The sequence below is a fragment of the Biomphalaria glabrata genome, chromosome 10, assembly GCF_947242115.1.
Source record: "Biomphalaria glabrata chromosome 10, xgBioGlab47.1, whole genome shotgun sequence".
Classification (NCBI taxonomy): Eukaryota; Metazoa; Mollusca; class Gastropoda; family Planorbidae; genus Biomphalaria; species Biomphalaria glabrata.
Genome location: NC_074720.1, coordinates 14,614,802 through 14,631,467, shown reverse-complemented (window position 1 = coordinate 14,631,467; position 16,666 = coordinate 14,614,802). Strand labels below are relative to the sequence as shown.

General features: G+C 33.0%; 1 protein-coding gene across 9 annotated transcripts in view; it reads left to right on the top strand.

The window, feature by feature from the left end:
• Positions 1-127: 127 nt before the first annotated feature.
• The window catches only part of LOC106054382 (sodium/hydrogen exchanger 10-like), a 45,676-nt gene continuing 29,137 nt past the window's right edge, over positions 128-16,666 (top strand). For 2 of the 9 annotated variants that reach the window (XM_056043924.1, XM_056043931.1), the window contains exons 1-14: positions 130-393; positions 6,558-6,650; positions 7,781-7,861; positions 8,923-9,096; positions 9,352-9,489; positions 10,540-10,662; positions 11,097-11,240; positions 11,773-11,878; positions 12,337-12,480; positions 13,828-13,993; positions 14,847-14,928; positions 15,689-15,794; positions 16,021-16,177; positions 16,418-16,515. In XM_056043924.1, the coding sequence (XP_055899899.1) occupies positions 6,602-6,650; positions 7,781-7,861; positions 8,923-9,096; positions 9,352-9,489; positions 10,540-10,662; positions 11,097-11,240; positions 11,773-11,878; positions 12,337-12,480; positions 13,828-13,993; positions 14,847-14,928; positions 15,689-15,794; positions 16,021-16,177; positions 16,418-16,515 (1,568 nt within the window). In that variant the 5' untranslated portion in view covers positions 130-393; positions 6,558-6,601. The other 7 variants (XM_056043932.1, XM_056043930.1, XM_056043925.1 and 4 more) reach the window with 7 other exon arrangements.

The following is a 16,666-nucleotide window of genomic DNA, read 5'->3' as shown; positions in this document are numbered from 1 at the left end:
GGGGTCTATATAGACCACTTTGGGAATCACTGATCTAGATAGATCTAGATCAATTTTTCAAATGCATTTTATTCTAAATTTTAATCAATTTGATATCTTAAGTAAGAGAGTTCTAACGAGGTTGTTAAAAAATACGAAACTTGGGTTATCATAACGCCGTGTTCAACAGTTTTTAAGTTCCAGATCTAGATCTAGAATCTAGATTTAGATATAGAATCTAGATCTACTAAATTAAGACCAAGACTAAATTTACTAGATCTACCGATTCTAGATACTGATCTTTTCTAGTCTTGTCTGTTGGAAATATAGATCTAACACTACTAACAGGTTTTGGCAAATTTTTGGTACGGTTACGGTACGGTAACGCCCTACGCCGCCTACGCTACGCCCACGGTAACGGTAAACTTAAAACTAGAGTCTAGAGTCAGAGTAGATAGTACTTAGATTCTAGTAGAGGTCTTAGAGGAGTGTTACAGTGTCACTTGTTACTCAGTGTACACTACAGACTACAGTAATGTAACAGTATGACTAGTATAAGTATAAGACAGTATATAATAATATGAGTATATTACTATATACTAATATAGATTATAGTATGACTAAGTATACTATAGACGATAGTATACTATGTCGTCTATGTCTATAGTATAGTTAGTCTATGTCTATAGATCTAGTCTATATTCTATTGCTATCTATAGACAGTAGTCTATTTAGTTAATATTACTAATATTATATAAATATTAGATCTAGAATAGATCTAGAGTAACTTACATCTATCGAACACCTTCGTTTTAAGGTACTTATCGAACACCCCATTGTATTTTTTAAAATTCTCCTTTATTTCGATGATTATGACGAAACTAGTCCATTCCTATTGTGCATCGTCCATTTCTTTTTAGTTAAGTTATATTTAGTTTCATTTTCACCCGAGGATCATTTTTTTACTTATATTCAAAGTGCATTGGTAATATTCATTATATTGGTATAAAAATTTCACTTTTTTTGACCTCTTGGGAAGAGTGAAGTGAGTCTCGGGTTAAGGGTATTTTTTAATGCCAATGATGCTTCAGCTCAACAAAACCTAAATAATACGCTTCTAATTAGGCTGAGAAATATTTGCAACTATTTTTTTTAAAGTGTCCTTTGCTACCTAAACATGAAAATTGAGGTTTAAAAAGGGGGTGTTCGATAATAGCTGTTTTTATATAAGCAATCTCAGCTTCGTAAGATATCAAACACCATTTTAATGTTAAAAATAAACATCAAAGGGATATAACCCAAAGAAGACAAAATATTTAAATTATATATTTTTTAATTGTTATTTTTTTAAATAATGTAATGCAAAGTGCATATATAAATTACCCATGTGTTACAATTTGTATCAGCTTTTTGTGGTTTACCGTAAATGTGCTATATTTTTCTAAGAAAGTAGATTTGCATCGATATGCACTAATTGTACCCATTTTAAAAGCTTGATTTTATGACACATATAGTTTGATGCTATTATCATCGTTGTGAGGACACAGTGACAATGTAGTCAGAATATATCACAGTGACAATGTAGTCAGAATATAACACAGGAACAATGAATTTAGAATATATCCAGTTGTGTTGTTTTTTTTCAGATGCCCCATTCTATTAACTTCTGAATTATGTGTTATAAACAAATACCTATAGCGCATGTGCTTGATGTGAAGAGATATTAATAAAACGAAAGTGCTAAGTGGGAGGTATAGAATGTAGGTATGGTATTTTGAAATAAAAATGTCTTTGGTAGGTAAAAAAAAAGGGGGGGGGGTAGAGAAACAGTCAAAACACTGTATCAAGAGATCATCAATAATTAATCGATCATTAAAATATGACGTCAGCATAGGCATAGCATAGACATAGTCAGTTGTGCTTCTCATCTAGACATGTTGTGTGGCGCAGGGTCTATAAAATTATATGTTACGTGTGCATCTTAGTGTGAATGTGAAATGGTGCGAATGCGTGTTGAAAGAAAAGAAGAACCGAAATGGAGGACTATGAACAAGAAAGTGTTTTCAGTGTTAATAAAGATTAAAGTATGTATAAACTGTGATTTGTCGTTTACATGTCTAAAGAGTCTCATCCAATATATATATATATATATATATATATATATATATATATATATTACCATAAAGTATGATAAAGCTCATAATGCGCTACAAAGACACTCCTTTGAAATACCACAAATACTCGAAATAATAACAATAACACATTTAACCACTCTCTTATTCTGCCTACACCCCCTTACCCACGCTTTCTTCTTACGCAATTCCACTCTCCAACATTCACACTTTTTAAGTGCAAAGTAACAACGTAAATTTCAAGACTCAATCCAAACGCAGCCACCAGACTAACATACAACAAAAAAAAATGGTCAGTGATAGCCCAACACACAGGTGTAAACCAGGCCACCAACACAGCCCCAAAACATTGTTCAAGTTGTAGTAAGAACAATGTTGAGGGGAAAGGGGGAGGAGCCATCATTCGAGTACCTACGGTCAAGCCGCTAATTAGGTCACAAACACTAGGCGTGATAGATATATAGATATGTTGTTTGTGTGTGTGTGTGACAAATACTAAGTGTGCTCTAAAATACGGTGGTTTTTTTTTTGTCAACCAGGTGGTTTAGGGAGGGCGGATCTATATACATCTATAGGTAACACAGCTCGCAAGCTACCATAGCTTTTCAGCACCCCCCTTCCCCGCCCAGATCGAAAAATATCTAGCACTGATTTTTGGGCTGTTACATACACTGAGCGTGCTAGATCGCGGCTAGTTACGTAGGGCCGCGTACCGTATGTTTTAATTTTTAGGTCAACCAAGTCGGTCCAAGTAAACTGTTGTGTCCTGCAATGACTTGGGGAGGGCGGGATTATCTATTGGCTACCAAAGCTTATTAGCCTCTCCCTCAAATAAATAATATCTGGATTTAATTTATTAATGGCCTTATGTCTCAAAATAGCTTAGACCTAAATAAGTACTACGGTAATGCATTACTGGGCTTAGCACCATCTGTTTCTAAGCAGAGCTGATCAGTGATAGATTCCTTCGATGTGGACCATGTATATATATGGCTCCTTTTGTCTCGAAAGGCAATGGATGCGCCCAAATGACTAGGATTTTGGTCGCTGTGGTCAATTTACCATTTTCCCAGACGCGCTTGGTGAGTTTTGCCAATGCTGTGGTAGCTTTTCCTATCCTTTTTGTCAGCTCGATGTCTAAGTCTAGGTTACTGACAATTGTTGAACCCAAGTAGGTAAATTCCTGCACCACTGAAAGGGTGTGGTTCCCAATTTGTATTATAGGTATTTCTGCGACGTCTTGTGAGTGAGATACGAGTGCCGCGTCATCGACAAACAGCAGCTCCCTTATCAAGATACGACGCCTTTTCGTTTTGGCTTTAAGATGTGCCAGGTTAAAGAGCCTTCCATCGGATCTGCTATGGATATATATTCCGTCTTCCAGGGATTTAAAAGCACTGGTTAGTACGACTGAGAAGAAGATGCCAAATAGTGTAGGGGCCAGTACACATCCTTGTTTTACACCGCTCTTAATGGAGAATGGCCTGGAGGAAGAACTTTCAAACTGAACGGTGCCCTGCATATTTTCGTGAAAAGCTGACACTAGTTTTTTTAACTTATTTGGGCAGCCGATTCTCTCTAGTACAGCAAACACTGCTTCTGCTAACAAGGTCAAAGGCCTTGGTCAAATCAATAAATGCTATGAAGAGGGTCTGCTTTTGTTCTCTGCTCTTCTCCTGTAGCTGCCGCAGAGAGAAAATCATATCTGTTGTAGATCTACCTGCCCTAAAGCCACACTGCGACTCTGGATAAACACGTTCTGCCAGGATCTGTAATCGCTTTAGTAATACTCTAGCAAAAGCCTTTCTGACTATGCTAAGCAGTGAGATGCCTCTGTAATTGTTACAATCAGAGCGGTCGCCTTTATTTTTATAAATTGTAACTATGTTGGAGTCTTTCAATTACAGTCAGTCAACAAAGACCAGTGATTATACTTGTTTAGTTTCCACAAAAAATGCTTGCTCACTGATTAGACAATAATATATGTTCCGGAAGTTAAATGTAGGGACAAGCGAAACCTGCCCTTGTGGAGCATCATTAGAGAATGCTGACCATGTCCTTCAATGGTGCATACTAAATCAAGAGACCCGAGCAAAGACTATTCGGAGAACTGCCTGATCTGGAAACCACTGCGCTGTTCATCTCAGATATAGAATTACTAATATGAACCCTCCAACATGTAAAATGAGAACGAAGAAGAAGAACAGATGTATGTGTACCCAAATAGTGTGAACAGCAGCAAGGGTTTTTTAAGTGTGGAAATACAGCTTCTGGCACCCATAAGACTCCCGTGGTAGTACTGACTGGAACTTCTCTTTGCTTGGAGTTATGTCCTCTTGATCTGAATCAGCTTCTGTGATAAATGTTGAGCTAATAATATTGAAAACTGGTTCTTGACGTCTTAAATTTGCTTTTATAAATTGCACAATAAGGGAATCTAAGTGTTGTACTATTAATTATTTCACTAAAAATAGTTTCACTTTTCAGCAAAGGAAAATGACAAAAACTATTTTCTTTTGATTTATTGTAGAAATGGGAAAGCCTTGTTTGAAAAGAATTAAAATGCATTTATATTTCATATATAAACAACCAATTGAAATTGCAGCTATAAAAAACATGAAATCTGTCTTCCACTCTTTATTAGAAATATTGGTAACAAGGTCACAGTCAATGTCCTTCAAGTAACATAACAATTTCTTCCTTGAGTTTTATATTCTTCTCATTTGCCTTTCCCATGCTAAGTTCGCAGATACATTGAATTATTTTGTGTCATAAATCGGAACTACCCGTGGTTAACATCCCTAGCTCTAATACGCTTCGTAACAACATAATGATTGCCAATATGATGAAATTTTATGCAGCTTTGTGCAAACTTTCCTGTTTAGAGTTTATGGTTGGGATATTTAAAAAAAATATTTTTCTCAGTCGAAGATCAAACTCCATAAGTTGTTACACTTGCCATCTTGTTCCAAGCCTACCCAACTCTCAGAGATAGTGTCTTGAATCGATTGTATTGATGTATAGCCAATAAGCATAATCTACGTTTACTTAAAACTTTTTATAATGAGACAGTTTCAATAATTTATATAAATATTATTTTTAATATTGCATTTTTATATGTATATACCATGGGCACACCTGATTTCTATAGGTGTCGGCGGGCCGCATAAAACACTTCGGCGGGCCGCATGTGTCCTGCGGGCCATAATTTGCCCACCCCCGCTCTAGAGTGAATACTACTCAGGCCAGGAACATGGGATGTGGTCATGTGATTAACCAAAAGGGTTGAGCGATGTTCTGTGCGGTTCTAGAAAGCCAGTGGGGACCCTATATATAAAAAAAAAAAAAGAGGTGTCACAGTCAGATGGCTCAGTACAGTCCGGGTTCACTACAGTCTGGTTCACTACAGACGACTTGGTTCAGTGGTGCAGTTCTGTGCAGCGCACCTTTCTTTTTTTTTTTTTCTTTGAAATGGCAGCACAGAAAACAGAAATTTCTCCCAGATACCCTCTCCCAACTGGTCCAAAAAAGGGATTATGCCATAGCCCAGTGAACATGCTATAAGGATAAAAGTTGCCCTAAACAAAAGGATTGCACTAAAAAAGGTAAAGTCCACTGAAAACCAAATGATCCTTTTTGGACAATAAACCAATAGCATGTATATGGTTACATTTTGAGTCTTTAAAAATTATTTACATGATTAATTCAAAATAATTGATGCAATTTCACTCAAAATATGCTTTTTTTAAAAAAGTATTTTGTATAGTTTATTTATTACAATGTTGCCCTACTTACTTAATGGATACGGTTTTATATTTGAAAATTTTATGGTAATTTCCGATGTTCACTCTTTTTTGTGACCTATCATGGATTAAAAAAAAAAAAAAAAAAAAAAAAAAAGCAGCATATTTTAGATCTGAAATTTCCCCAGTTAAAAACATGCTGGAGAAAAAAATGAAATTTCACTGTTAAGAATTCAGCTTCTTTCTCTAATACAAAACACTTATGTTGGTCTTGTAAACTGACCATTTTGATTTAAATGCCATCTCAACTGACCAAGGTTATTCAAATGCTATGCAGAAAAGCACAGTACAGAACAACTTCACCTTATTTCAGCTAGTGTACTTGTCTGACATTACAAGCCACAGATTTTTTTTTTCCTTAAAACGTCAACATCTGTACTTCTGCTTGTCATTAAATGATAAATTTGGTGGATTGGAAACCTTTTATTAAGTGATTTTAATAATGTAGTGTTGTTTTTTTTTTCTTAAGAAATTTTTGTCATACTGCCCACTTACATGATATTGTTCTAAGATCGACACTATTACATGCATATACACAATTTTTACATATTTGGCCTGTTGCCAGAATAAACCTGCATATAGATTCTATGAAACCTTTTTATTTGACAACATCAAACCTTTAAAAAATTTTTTATCATTTTAGTTAGATGTATACTGTTGTCTTGTGAGAGTACTGGACTTAGTAAAATGCAACTCATCGTCATTTTGTGGACTTTCTCAACTCTTTTATTGTCAGGTAATGTGGTATAGAGTAACATTTGTCTTGTTTGGCTTATATCTCTGTGCAAAGATAGACAAATGTACAATATTAGGCACTACTTTTATTATCTTTCCACTTGTGTAGGCCTATTCTATAGTAAAATAGCTTTGTAATTTCTGAAGAACTAATATAAAGTAGTCTAGACCTATCTAAAGTCTAGAAAGATTGGAAAGATAAACATAGGTACAAAAGAGTTGCCAAGAACTATTTGGGTAGTCAATAAAGAGATTCCACAAATTAATTGTCAGAGATTTTTAAGTCTCTTAAATCATTGGTTTCCCTGGCTAAATGATTTAAATCATTTACACTGATTATTTATAAATAATTTTTTTAAAGTAAAGTTTAGGTGTATTATAACTATTAAAAGGATGTGCGAAAAACTCTTAAGTGAAAATAACTAGCTTGATTCATATGGTAGTGTATTTGATTGAAAGAATATTTGAAAGGCATCAACAATTTTTTTATGACAATCGTGTTGAGCACTTGATCTGTCAGAGCAACTAGTGCTGAAAGCTAAGCTAAATATATGTTTATATCTAACTCTGGACACTTTGAACTAATCATACAAAATGAAGTGTAAAATTGATCCTGATAAAAGAATAAATATTAAATGAAAATGTATTTTGCTTAGTAGAAAGTGAATTTAGGTCTAAGGCTTAAAACATTTCCCTTCTTCTAGAAAATTTTTTTTGCATTTTTTTTTATCTTGTAGTTCATTGTTTTGCCCCAAAGAAATGCTGCTTTTATAAATAAACAATCTTATTAAGTAAATAAAAAAAGTGGTTGGCTTCCTGGTCATAAGGTATGTGATTAAGATTGTCGTGATGATGGTCCAAAATTTAATCTCTGCCATATCCATTCCCTTCTGTCATGCAGGAGGTTTGGACTTGGACTTAATAATCTTCATTTCTGAAGGAATGTCTGAAACTTCTATAAAAAAAATAAATTTTAAAGTGATTATTGATAAAACACTCTGGTCTTATTAAAAATTTTAAATTGCTTGAATAGTAAGCAAATGATTTCTAAGTCAATAAAAATATTTTCAATTAAAATTTTTTACAAATGTTTTGTTGAAAATTTAAAACTTTGTACATTGTTGTTCACAGCTCTCATACGGATCTTGGTGCTTCACATTCCATTACCATTTCCAAATCATTTTCTTATCTTCTTAGCCGGCTGCTTTTTAGGTAAGAGAATTGTTTTACAAATGACAGAGCAGCTTTCAATAATGCTTTTCTATCACCAGGTCAGCATACAAGATTGATGTTCAGGAAAAGTTAAAAAAAAAAGATGTTTTCTTTTATTAATACAGCTTTTCTTAACTTTTTTCAAGATTCACACCAGTTAATCAACTTCAAAAATCCTTTTCTTCACCAAATAATTTCTATTTTTGGGAGGGGGGGTGATAATTTTAATTTTTTTTTCTAACACTACTAAAAAGATGAGAAAAATGTATTTTACATTAAATGATTCATATGGGACTTAAGAAAAAAAAAATGCTTTTTTTATATTTTTATTAATATTTTCAGTTTTTATAACTAGTATGATTGCAATCATTTCATGCTGGAATAGCACTTGCAAAGAAAAAATTTTCATTTGAGTTTAAAATAAGAATCTTCCTTTTACTTTTCTGCTTGTTAAGAAAAAAAATTTCATTTGAGCTTATGAAATAAGAAGAATCTTCCTGTTGCTTTTCTGAATATTTCTAAAGTTATGTTATTATTTGTGTCTGTTATGGTACTTGAAGAAAAATTATCAGTGGTGTCAAGCTTGTGAATATTTCACTTGCAGTGTTCTAGTTTCTTTATGTCTTCCACAAGTCTGTAGAGCTTTTTTTCTCTAAAAATAATTTCTGTGCAACCAATTTATCAACTTTGCATGTTTTTGGAATCACTGTGGTAATAAAACAATCTACTTTTAATTGTGCTAAAAGGGAGTGTCTTATCGCAGATTGTAAGATGCTCTGCGACATAAGTAATCATTTAAAGAAAAATCCTCCATAGTCCATACAATCTATAAAAAAAAACAATATTGCAATGTCCTACTTGTGTATATACAACAGAATGTGATTGTTTAGGCTAATAGTTTAAGCCGTTTCATTATAAGTATAGAAAGAATGCTTCTAAGTATTAATTAATAAAATTATTTTTGATTAAGTCATAATCTTCCACTGTTTAAGAATATTAGACATATTAATTTAACTATTGAATATTTTTTTTTACGTTGTGTTTTTACTGTTAAAATTTAGGTACCATGATGGAGGCCAATGAGATGAAACTTGCCATGATATGGGAGATGAATCCCTTACTGCTACTCGATGTTGTCATTCCGATCATAATGTTCCAAGCTGCATACTTCATTCACCAAGAAACATTCAGAATCTCATTTTTTCAAATAGCAATTTTAGTCTTCTTTAATTTAGGTAAAGTCTGTTGACAGCTAAGCTTGTTTTTAGTTTGTCTTTGTATTTTTATAGACCAACTAGTTAGTGTGCAAAGATTTCTCTGATATATTTCAATGTGGTGAATATTGATGGCAGTATGGGATAAATTAATTTAAATCAACTTCCATTTTTCTAAGACGTTGAGCAGATGTATTGAATGTTACTAGCAGGCTAATGTTATTGATGTAGAGCCTATACTTTTCATATACAAATGCTTTTCTTCTAATCTTTCAGTTATTGTAATTGGAATAGTGGGAGCTGCTGCTACAAAGTTGTTCAATTATGGATGGAATTGGAATCATGCTGTTATTTTGAGCTCTGTTATTGTAATGCCTGCCCCCATTTTGACAATGGGTTTTTTGAAGCGCTTATGTAAGTGATAATGTTTGTCTATTTTACTTTTCACATCTTGTAAGTTTCTTGACAGTTCTAACATTTTTTTTTAAATGCGTTTCAACTTTTTAATTGAAGCATATTATGCATTATAACATTTTTTAGAAAGTTTATTCTGAGTAGAATTAATGAAAGCTAACCTCACTCATATAGATTGTTAAGTATAGTATAGCAACAATTATCTGCTGGCCTGAAACCTGGCTCATTTCATGTAAGGTTCTCCTTATGCAATTAATTAATTCTGTCTCATTCAGTTTAAACTACATGATGCTAAATGGTATAGTATTATAAATGATAATTCACAATTAATTTTTAAACTCATTAAAAAAAAATTGTGTCCCTGATTCATTAATATTTTTTAAGGATATTACAATGCATTTTGCATGCATGCATTACCACTATTGTATTTTCACCCTTCTTTCTACTTCTGTTGTGTATGCCATCTGCAATCTGGGAAACTTTCTTTATGCTCACTCTCCATGTGGATCAATCCAATGTCTCTTTTTCCCAACTGTTGATGTTGATTTTGAAGAGCACTATGTCTTGACTACAGAAAAGAGTGCACATTTGCATACATCAGTATACCTTAAAAGCGGATGACCACAGCATTTCTCCTGCCTTCTGTTAGATCACCATACAAAATGTCTTGTGGAAGTTGACCTTGTGGCATTCCCTGAACATGACCAAGCCAGCCAAGGTGTCTGCTGCTGATAACAGCACAGATGTTCTGGGACCTTGCTCTTTACATCACATCCTCATTTGTTATTTTTGTTATACCATGTAATAGAGTGCTCATCACACAGGTCTGGTAGACTAAGGCTTTGGTATTGTTAATCAGCAAGATATTGTCCCTTACTCTTTTCTGCAGCCAAGACATAGTGTCCATTATCTTGGCTATCCTGTTGTTGATGTCTTTATCCAGTTGCACATCGTTGTATAATGATTTACATTATTCCATTGGTATTTTAAATGTTTTTGCAAAAAGTCAGTATTACAACATAAAATTATCTTACAGTTACTTTGTTTCAGCTGCCCCCTATAAAATTCAGCTCTTCTTGGAGTTAGAAGCCCTGATGGGAAACATTGAAACTTTTGTTCTGTTTAAGTGTGCTATTCTTTACAATGTCATCAAAGGAGATTCTGTTCTACCAGGTCAGTCAATAGCACTGTTTTTCCAGCATAGTCAAAATGTGGTTCATGACCTTTTCATTTCAGAATATTTTACCTTAAGAATTCTAGTAGAATCTTGTTATTATCTGATCATATTTTTAATAAAAGTTTGACACTGTCCTATTATATACATAATTACTGCAAGTTTGTAAAAAAAAATGTTTGTAAAATGTTTACTTGTTTTGGATGTTCCTTCAAAATAATTAAATTATAGCCCAAACCTCTCACAGGATGAGGCTGAGTTTGAACCTAGGATTTTTTTTCTGGTCTAAAATATTTAATGTTTGTGTGTGCTTGATACTCATTGGTGGAAATGTTTTTGTTCAACTTTTAACTGTAAACCCCATATTGATTGGCTAAATATTTTCTTTACGTTTTCCTTATTTCAAAACTTAAAAATGTTAATTTTTTTCCAGTTCATATTGTAGGAATTTTTATGGCCCCACTGTTAGGGCTCCTTGCCTCCAAATTAGTAGCCTACTGGTTGGCTCGCATTGTCAAAGACTCAGTTAATGAAATATGCATAATGGTGGCCTCTATTTACTTGTGCTATATCCTAGGTAGGTTTTTGTCTATTCTCTTCTATGTCAACTATTGTCAACTGATGTAATGTACACTGTGTTGTGTATCTACTGCTTTATGTTATCTTATTTAATACATTGGAATAAAATGATATAGTAGATGTGTTAGAATGCATTTTGAGAGCAAGATTGTTGTGATTTCTAAACATTTGATTGTTCATATCCGATTGTTTGTTGCTTTCATATATATTCTTGCTCTAAGTAGTTATTATTAAAACATATTCAGAATTTTGAATTAAACAACTTTCTATGATTCCCCGCGGCTGAGTGGTAAAACAGTTGGCCTGTTGTAAACCGAGGGATCTCGAGTTCAAATCCTGATGAAGACTGTGATTTTGATCTTAGAGATTTTAGGACACTTGACATATTAGAGAAGTAACGATGGTTAATCATTCTGCTGGCCACATGACACTCTTATTAACAGTGCCACATTAATAGATTAGCTTTATATCATCTACCCATAGATTGTAAGGTCTGAAAGGGCTACATTTTTTTTTTTTTGTTTCCCCAGCTCAGCTGTGTAGAATGTCTGGTGTTATAGCTGTAGTATCAATGGGCATTTCTTTGACAGGAAAGAGGTCATTTATGGTAGAGGGCACAGAGAAATTTCTTATCAGGTAATTATATGACCAGAATTTGTTCCTATCAACCACAGATTACAATCAGAACAAAGATACCTATTATGATATGTGACATCATTCGTCCAATTGTCATTTGTGGTTTCCGCAGTGTCTAAGTTAATATTTTATTACTGGAAATTCTTTAAAAAACAAATTACCAATACTAGGCCTAATTTTAACTAACACTAAAAATTATGCAGGTTTTCTTACTCAAAATTTTACAGAGAAAAGCAAAATTTTGTTTTATACATTGAATTCAATTGTATGAAAAAAATATATGTTAACTCTTTTTTTTTTTAGCACCTGGCTGTTTTGATTTAAAATATCTTCTGAACATTACATTGAAATAAAAAATAAATACTGAGAAGCTGATTGAGATTGAGTTTGAGATTTATGATGCACTGCACAATTTCTTTTTGAAATTTGAATGATTAAATGACTGATTGACTCTACAGGTTTCTTCATGTCTTTTCTACTTATTTCAATACAAATTTGGTCATGATCTCAGGCATTTTCTTCATTACTGTTGTCAAGCCAAACATAACTTTAAATGATGTGGGCTACATCTTTGTTGTGTTTTTTATCCTAAACATTGTCAGGTAAGTTTTGGATTTGCTTTGCTCTAACTCACAATAAAAATTCAACCTAGTTTAGAACATGATCAAATAATGTTTTTTTAATCACAATGTAAAATCCCTTTATATAGTTGATTACCTATTCAAATAGCTTGTAATAGTCAATTACAGCCTCAACACATAGATTTATTATATTTAATTACAAAAACTGGTGAAATATAGTTCAGCATATCATTAACCATGAAATTAGTACTTTATGGACTACAGACTTTATGTGGTCAACTCAATGATCAGCTTATTGCTTCAGTACTCATCATAATTATACAATATTCAATCTTTGTATTTCATTTGTTCAGCATAGTGATTAAAAAACGCAGCTTGAGTTATGTATTTAAAAAAAAAATCGTTCAGTTAAATTGCTTTCTTTGTTGTTTGTTCATCTGTAATCAAATCTGGCAATACGCTTTTAACTTCTTGTATTTAGCCAATATAGGTAATTTTTTTTTTTACATTATCAGACAATGCAGAAATTCTTAATTTCAAATATATAAATACATTAAAAATTATTTCAAGTTAAAGTAAAATTATTAATTTGGTCATGATATCTGGTTTGCCTTCTTTAGTCATAGAATGATTATGGTTCATCTCCAAGAACACTTTTTCATGTGAGCCCTATGCTAGAGAGACATTCTCCTCTACATGTAACTCAGGTGAAGGTGGCATTTTCTTTGGTAGAAAATCTAGCCATTTTTTGTTTGGCACACTTTTTCTTCTAGAGCTGAGGCCAATGCATTTTCTCTGTCCATAGCTTTCTTTGTCACCATCTCTCTCCACATAGAGTGCAGTTGGTCTAATGCTACATTTTCCCAGTAGTCAACATCTATGTCCACTGCGTGAGGTCCCATTTGATTTCATCCACATATCAGATTTGAGGTGGACCAGTTTTTCTTGAGCCCATCATGAGTTTAGAATATTTTTTTAAATTCTAAAAATCTTTCAGCTTTTAGGTTATTTTAGCATCTGTAGATATGTTAGTAGGAGGCGCGGTGGCTGAGCGGTAAAGCGCTTGGCTTCCAAACCGGGGACCGGGGTTCAAATCCTGGTGAAGACTGGGATTTTTTATTGCAGGATCTTCGTGCGCCTCTGAGTCCACCCAGCTCTAATGGGTACCTGACATTAGTTAGGGAAAAGTAAAGGCAGTTGGTCGTTGTGCTGGCCACATGACACCCTTGTTAACCGTAGGCCATCGAAACAGATGACCTTTACATCATCTGCCCTATAGACCACAAGGTCTGCAAGGGGAACTTTACTTTTCTTTACTTTTAGATATGTTAGTAGCAATTAAAATGGCAGGCTTGTTTATGGTTTTAGGGTAAGTGTTATCTTGATGATGAGCCCTTTGTTGCTGTACACTGGACATTGTCTGACCTGGAGCAACATCCTGGTCATGTGCCTATGCAATATTCGTGGTTCCATCTCCATTATCATGGCCCTCTGTGTGCTGCATGAGGATTTTAAAATTACTAGTGCTAAAAAGGTGAGAATGATTTTAAATTCATACTTTCAGTTAGATTGTTGGACTAAACTAATACTTCTGACTTGGTTGGGAAGAAGGGGGTGGCAGGCTAATTAATTTTTTTTAGCCTTTTTATCTTATTAATTACAGACTTTGCTGCAAAGGAAGAAGATAATTATGTCCTATGGGTATTCATTCTTTTCACTAGTTGACAGATTTTTGTCAGGGGACAAGAAAAGTTGGGTGGGGTGGTAATTGGGAAATGTGCATTGGAAAGGTTATTGAATCTGTACTTTTAAAAAAACAACAACTTTACTTCTCAAAAATAGATATGATGCTTGTGAAATTCCAATGTGAATACCCAGTGTAATTAAAGTAGTTTTCAATTATTTAATATATGGTTTGAACAAAATTAACTAGAAGCATAAATGGAAATCAATGCTAACTGATAAAAAACATTAAAAATACATATGACTTTTTTCAGATTAATTAGCTTTGAATAACTATCTTATCTTATGAAATATAGACATTACTTCAAAGAAGAAGATGTTACATCCTACATGTGTTCCTAGGTCAATCTAGTTATGCATGTTAATCAATGACTTAAATTCTGCCAAGTCTTTGGTTTTCCTGGCTGACTCAGGCAATGCACTCCATGCTCTAATAACACTAGGAAAGAAGGAGATGAGGATTGTATTCATGGGCTATTATCACATTTTGATTGAATCATGATATTCTTAACCCTTAAACTTAACTAGTCTAATTTTTGCATATTGATATCTTGTCTGCGCCACATGGTATGTCTGCTGTATTATTTCTTTAATAGTTTCAACCCAACACTTTATAGTATTATGTTGAGATGTAATTGTTTCAGATGTTCATTCAAGCACTTGGTCAGATTGTACTCTCTCTTTTAATCAACTCTGTTATTACCAATGCAGTCATTCGCTATGATGGTACATACTGTTGTTTACTTTTGGTTTGTTTCATTGATGAATTAATTCAATTAAACTTTTGGCTATTTAATGATTTTAATGGCCTGTTTTATAATGAGAACAAAAATGGTGACCTAAAAACTTTTGCATCATGTTTTGAAATTTACCATTTCCAAAATATGTTCAATTGGTATTTCATGTTTGTTTATTTAGGGAATGATGTTTTATTATAAATTTAATGTGGATTTTCTTTTTCTGGTTAGTTCAGGATCCCCCAAAAACTGCTTAAAATTTTTTGGAAATAATATGAAAATATTTTTCAAATTATTTCTACCATAGGTTTTACTGAATGACTAGAATAAAATAATGATTCTATACTTTTTTTTCCCCCTATTATTTCACAGTAACTAATTAAAATTAATGATTGCTCATTTGAAAATTTTGAGACATTGAGGTCCTTTCTTGGGCAAAAAGTAAATTAGATCCACTATAAACTGCCCTATATGTTCTCTCAAAAATATTTGGCATTAAAGCTGTAGGTGGACTGATTGAAAATTCTAACCCTTTTTGGAATTAGACCTCAGGATCCTTTGTCTGGTAGAAAAGCATTGTCCCAATCTGGCCGCTATGCCCCTTTAGTATTATTCCAAAGTGAAAGTGTCCTTTTCATATAGAAATGGCTGAAACGATCATTAATTATATACTTCTAACTCATTAATAGTTTTCTTTTTCTATTTTTTTTTTGTCAAAAGCCTTAACATTCCATTATTATTTTTTCCAGTGTTTGTATCTGAGGATGAATCAAAGACTCAAATTATCAACCGTACTCTAGAAATGCTGAATAATCTCAGACATAACACAATTACTTGTTTTAAGCACCAGAACAAGTTGGTGATAGAATTTGTAAAATATTAATTTTGTGTTTCAAAGCACTAGTAATTGATTTCCTGTCAAAGCTACTTAGTCTTAAGTTGATTTTATTTCATTCTAATTGTTCATTTTTTTTAACTTAATAAAATGCTTTTTTTATGACAATTATATACAAAATGTAAAATTAAAATATTCACAACTAGGCCTACGAAAAAACTATTTTGATTTCTGCTTTCTTTTCAGATTTATAGCTGATGCTGATTGGCTAGAAGTGGAAAAATTTACTGCGATTCAACATCCTTTCGTTTTCTCTAAGCATTTCAAACTGGTTAAATCTGGAGACGTTGATCCCCAGAAAGCTGAGAAAATTGCAATAGAACGTATTTTGACTATGATGAAGGTAAATTTGGATGGCTATAATCATTAGTTTTAGCTGAGATTTATATATTTAAAACCAAGACACACTTTTGATGACTGCATAGATAAAAATTGTTTGATGCTTGAGCTTGATAGAGAAATTAATGTTTTAAGTCTTGAATAGAGATTCTTTTTTTTGTGTTTGTCAATAAAAACCAACTTCACTTTCTCTCAACACCTCAAATCTTAAATTAGGATTATATCTCTGTTTATCCGTTTCCAGTGTTCTTACCTGAGGCAGTATGAAGAAGGTCTAATGTCCCGTCACTCTGTTAAAGGAATGCTTAGATGGTCTAGACGAGCTTTGGCTAAAGGAAATTCGTAATATTTTTTTTATTTACACTCGAAAAAAAAAATTCTTATAATTAATTATTAAATTTGTAAATAAATTAGAAGTATTCAGAGCAGAATAAATCCACTTGACTTAATAATCATGAATTATCATTGGTTCTCTGTATAGTAGAACAGTGTT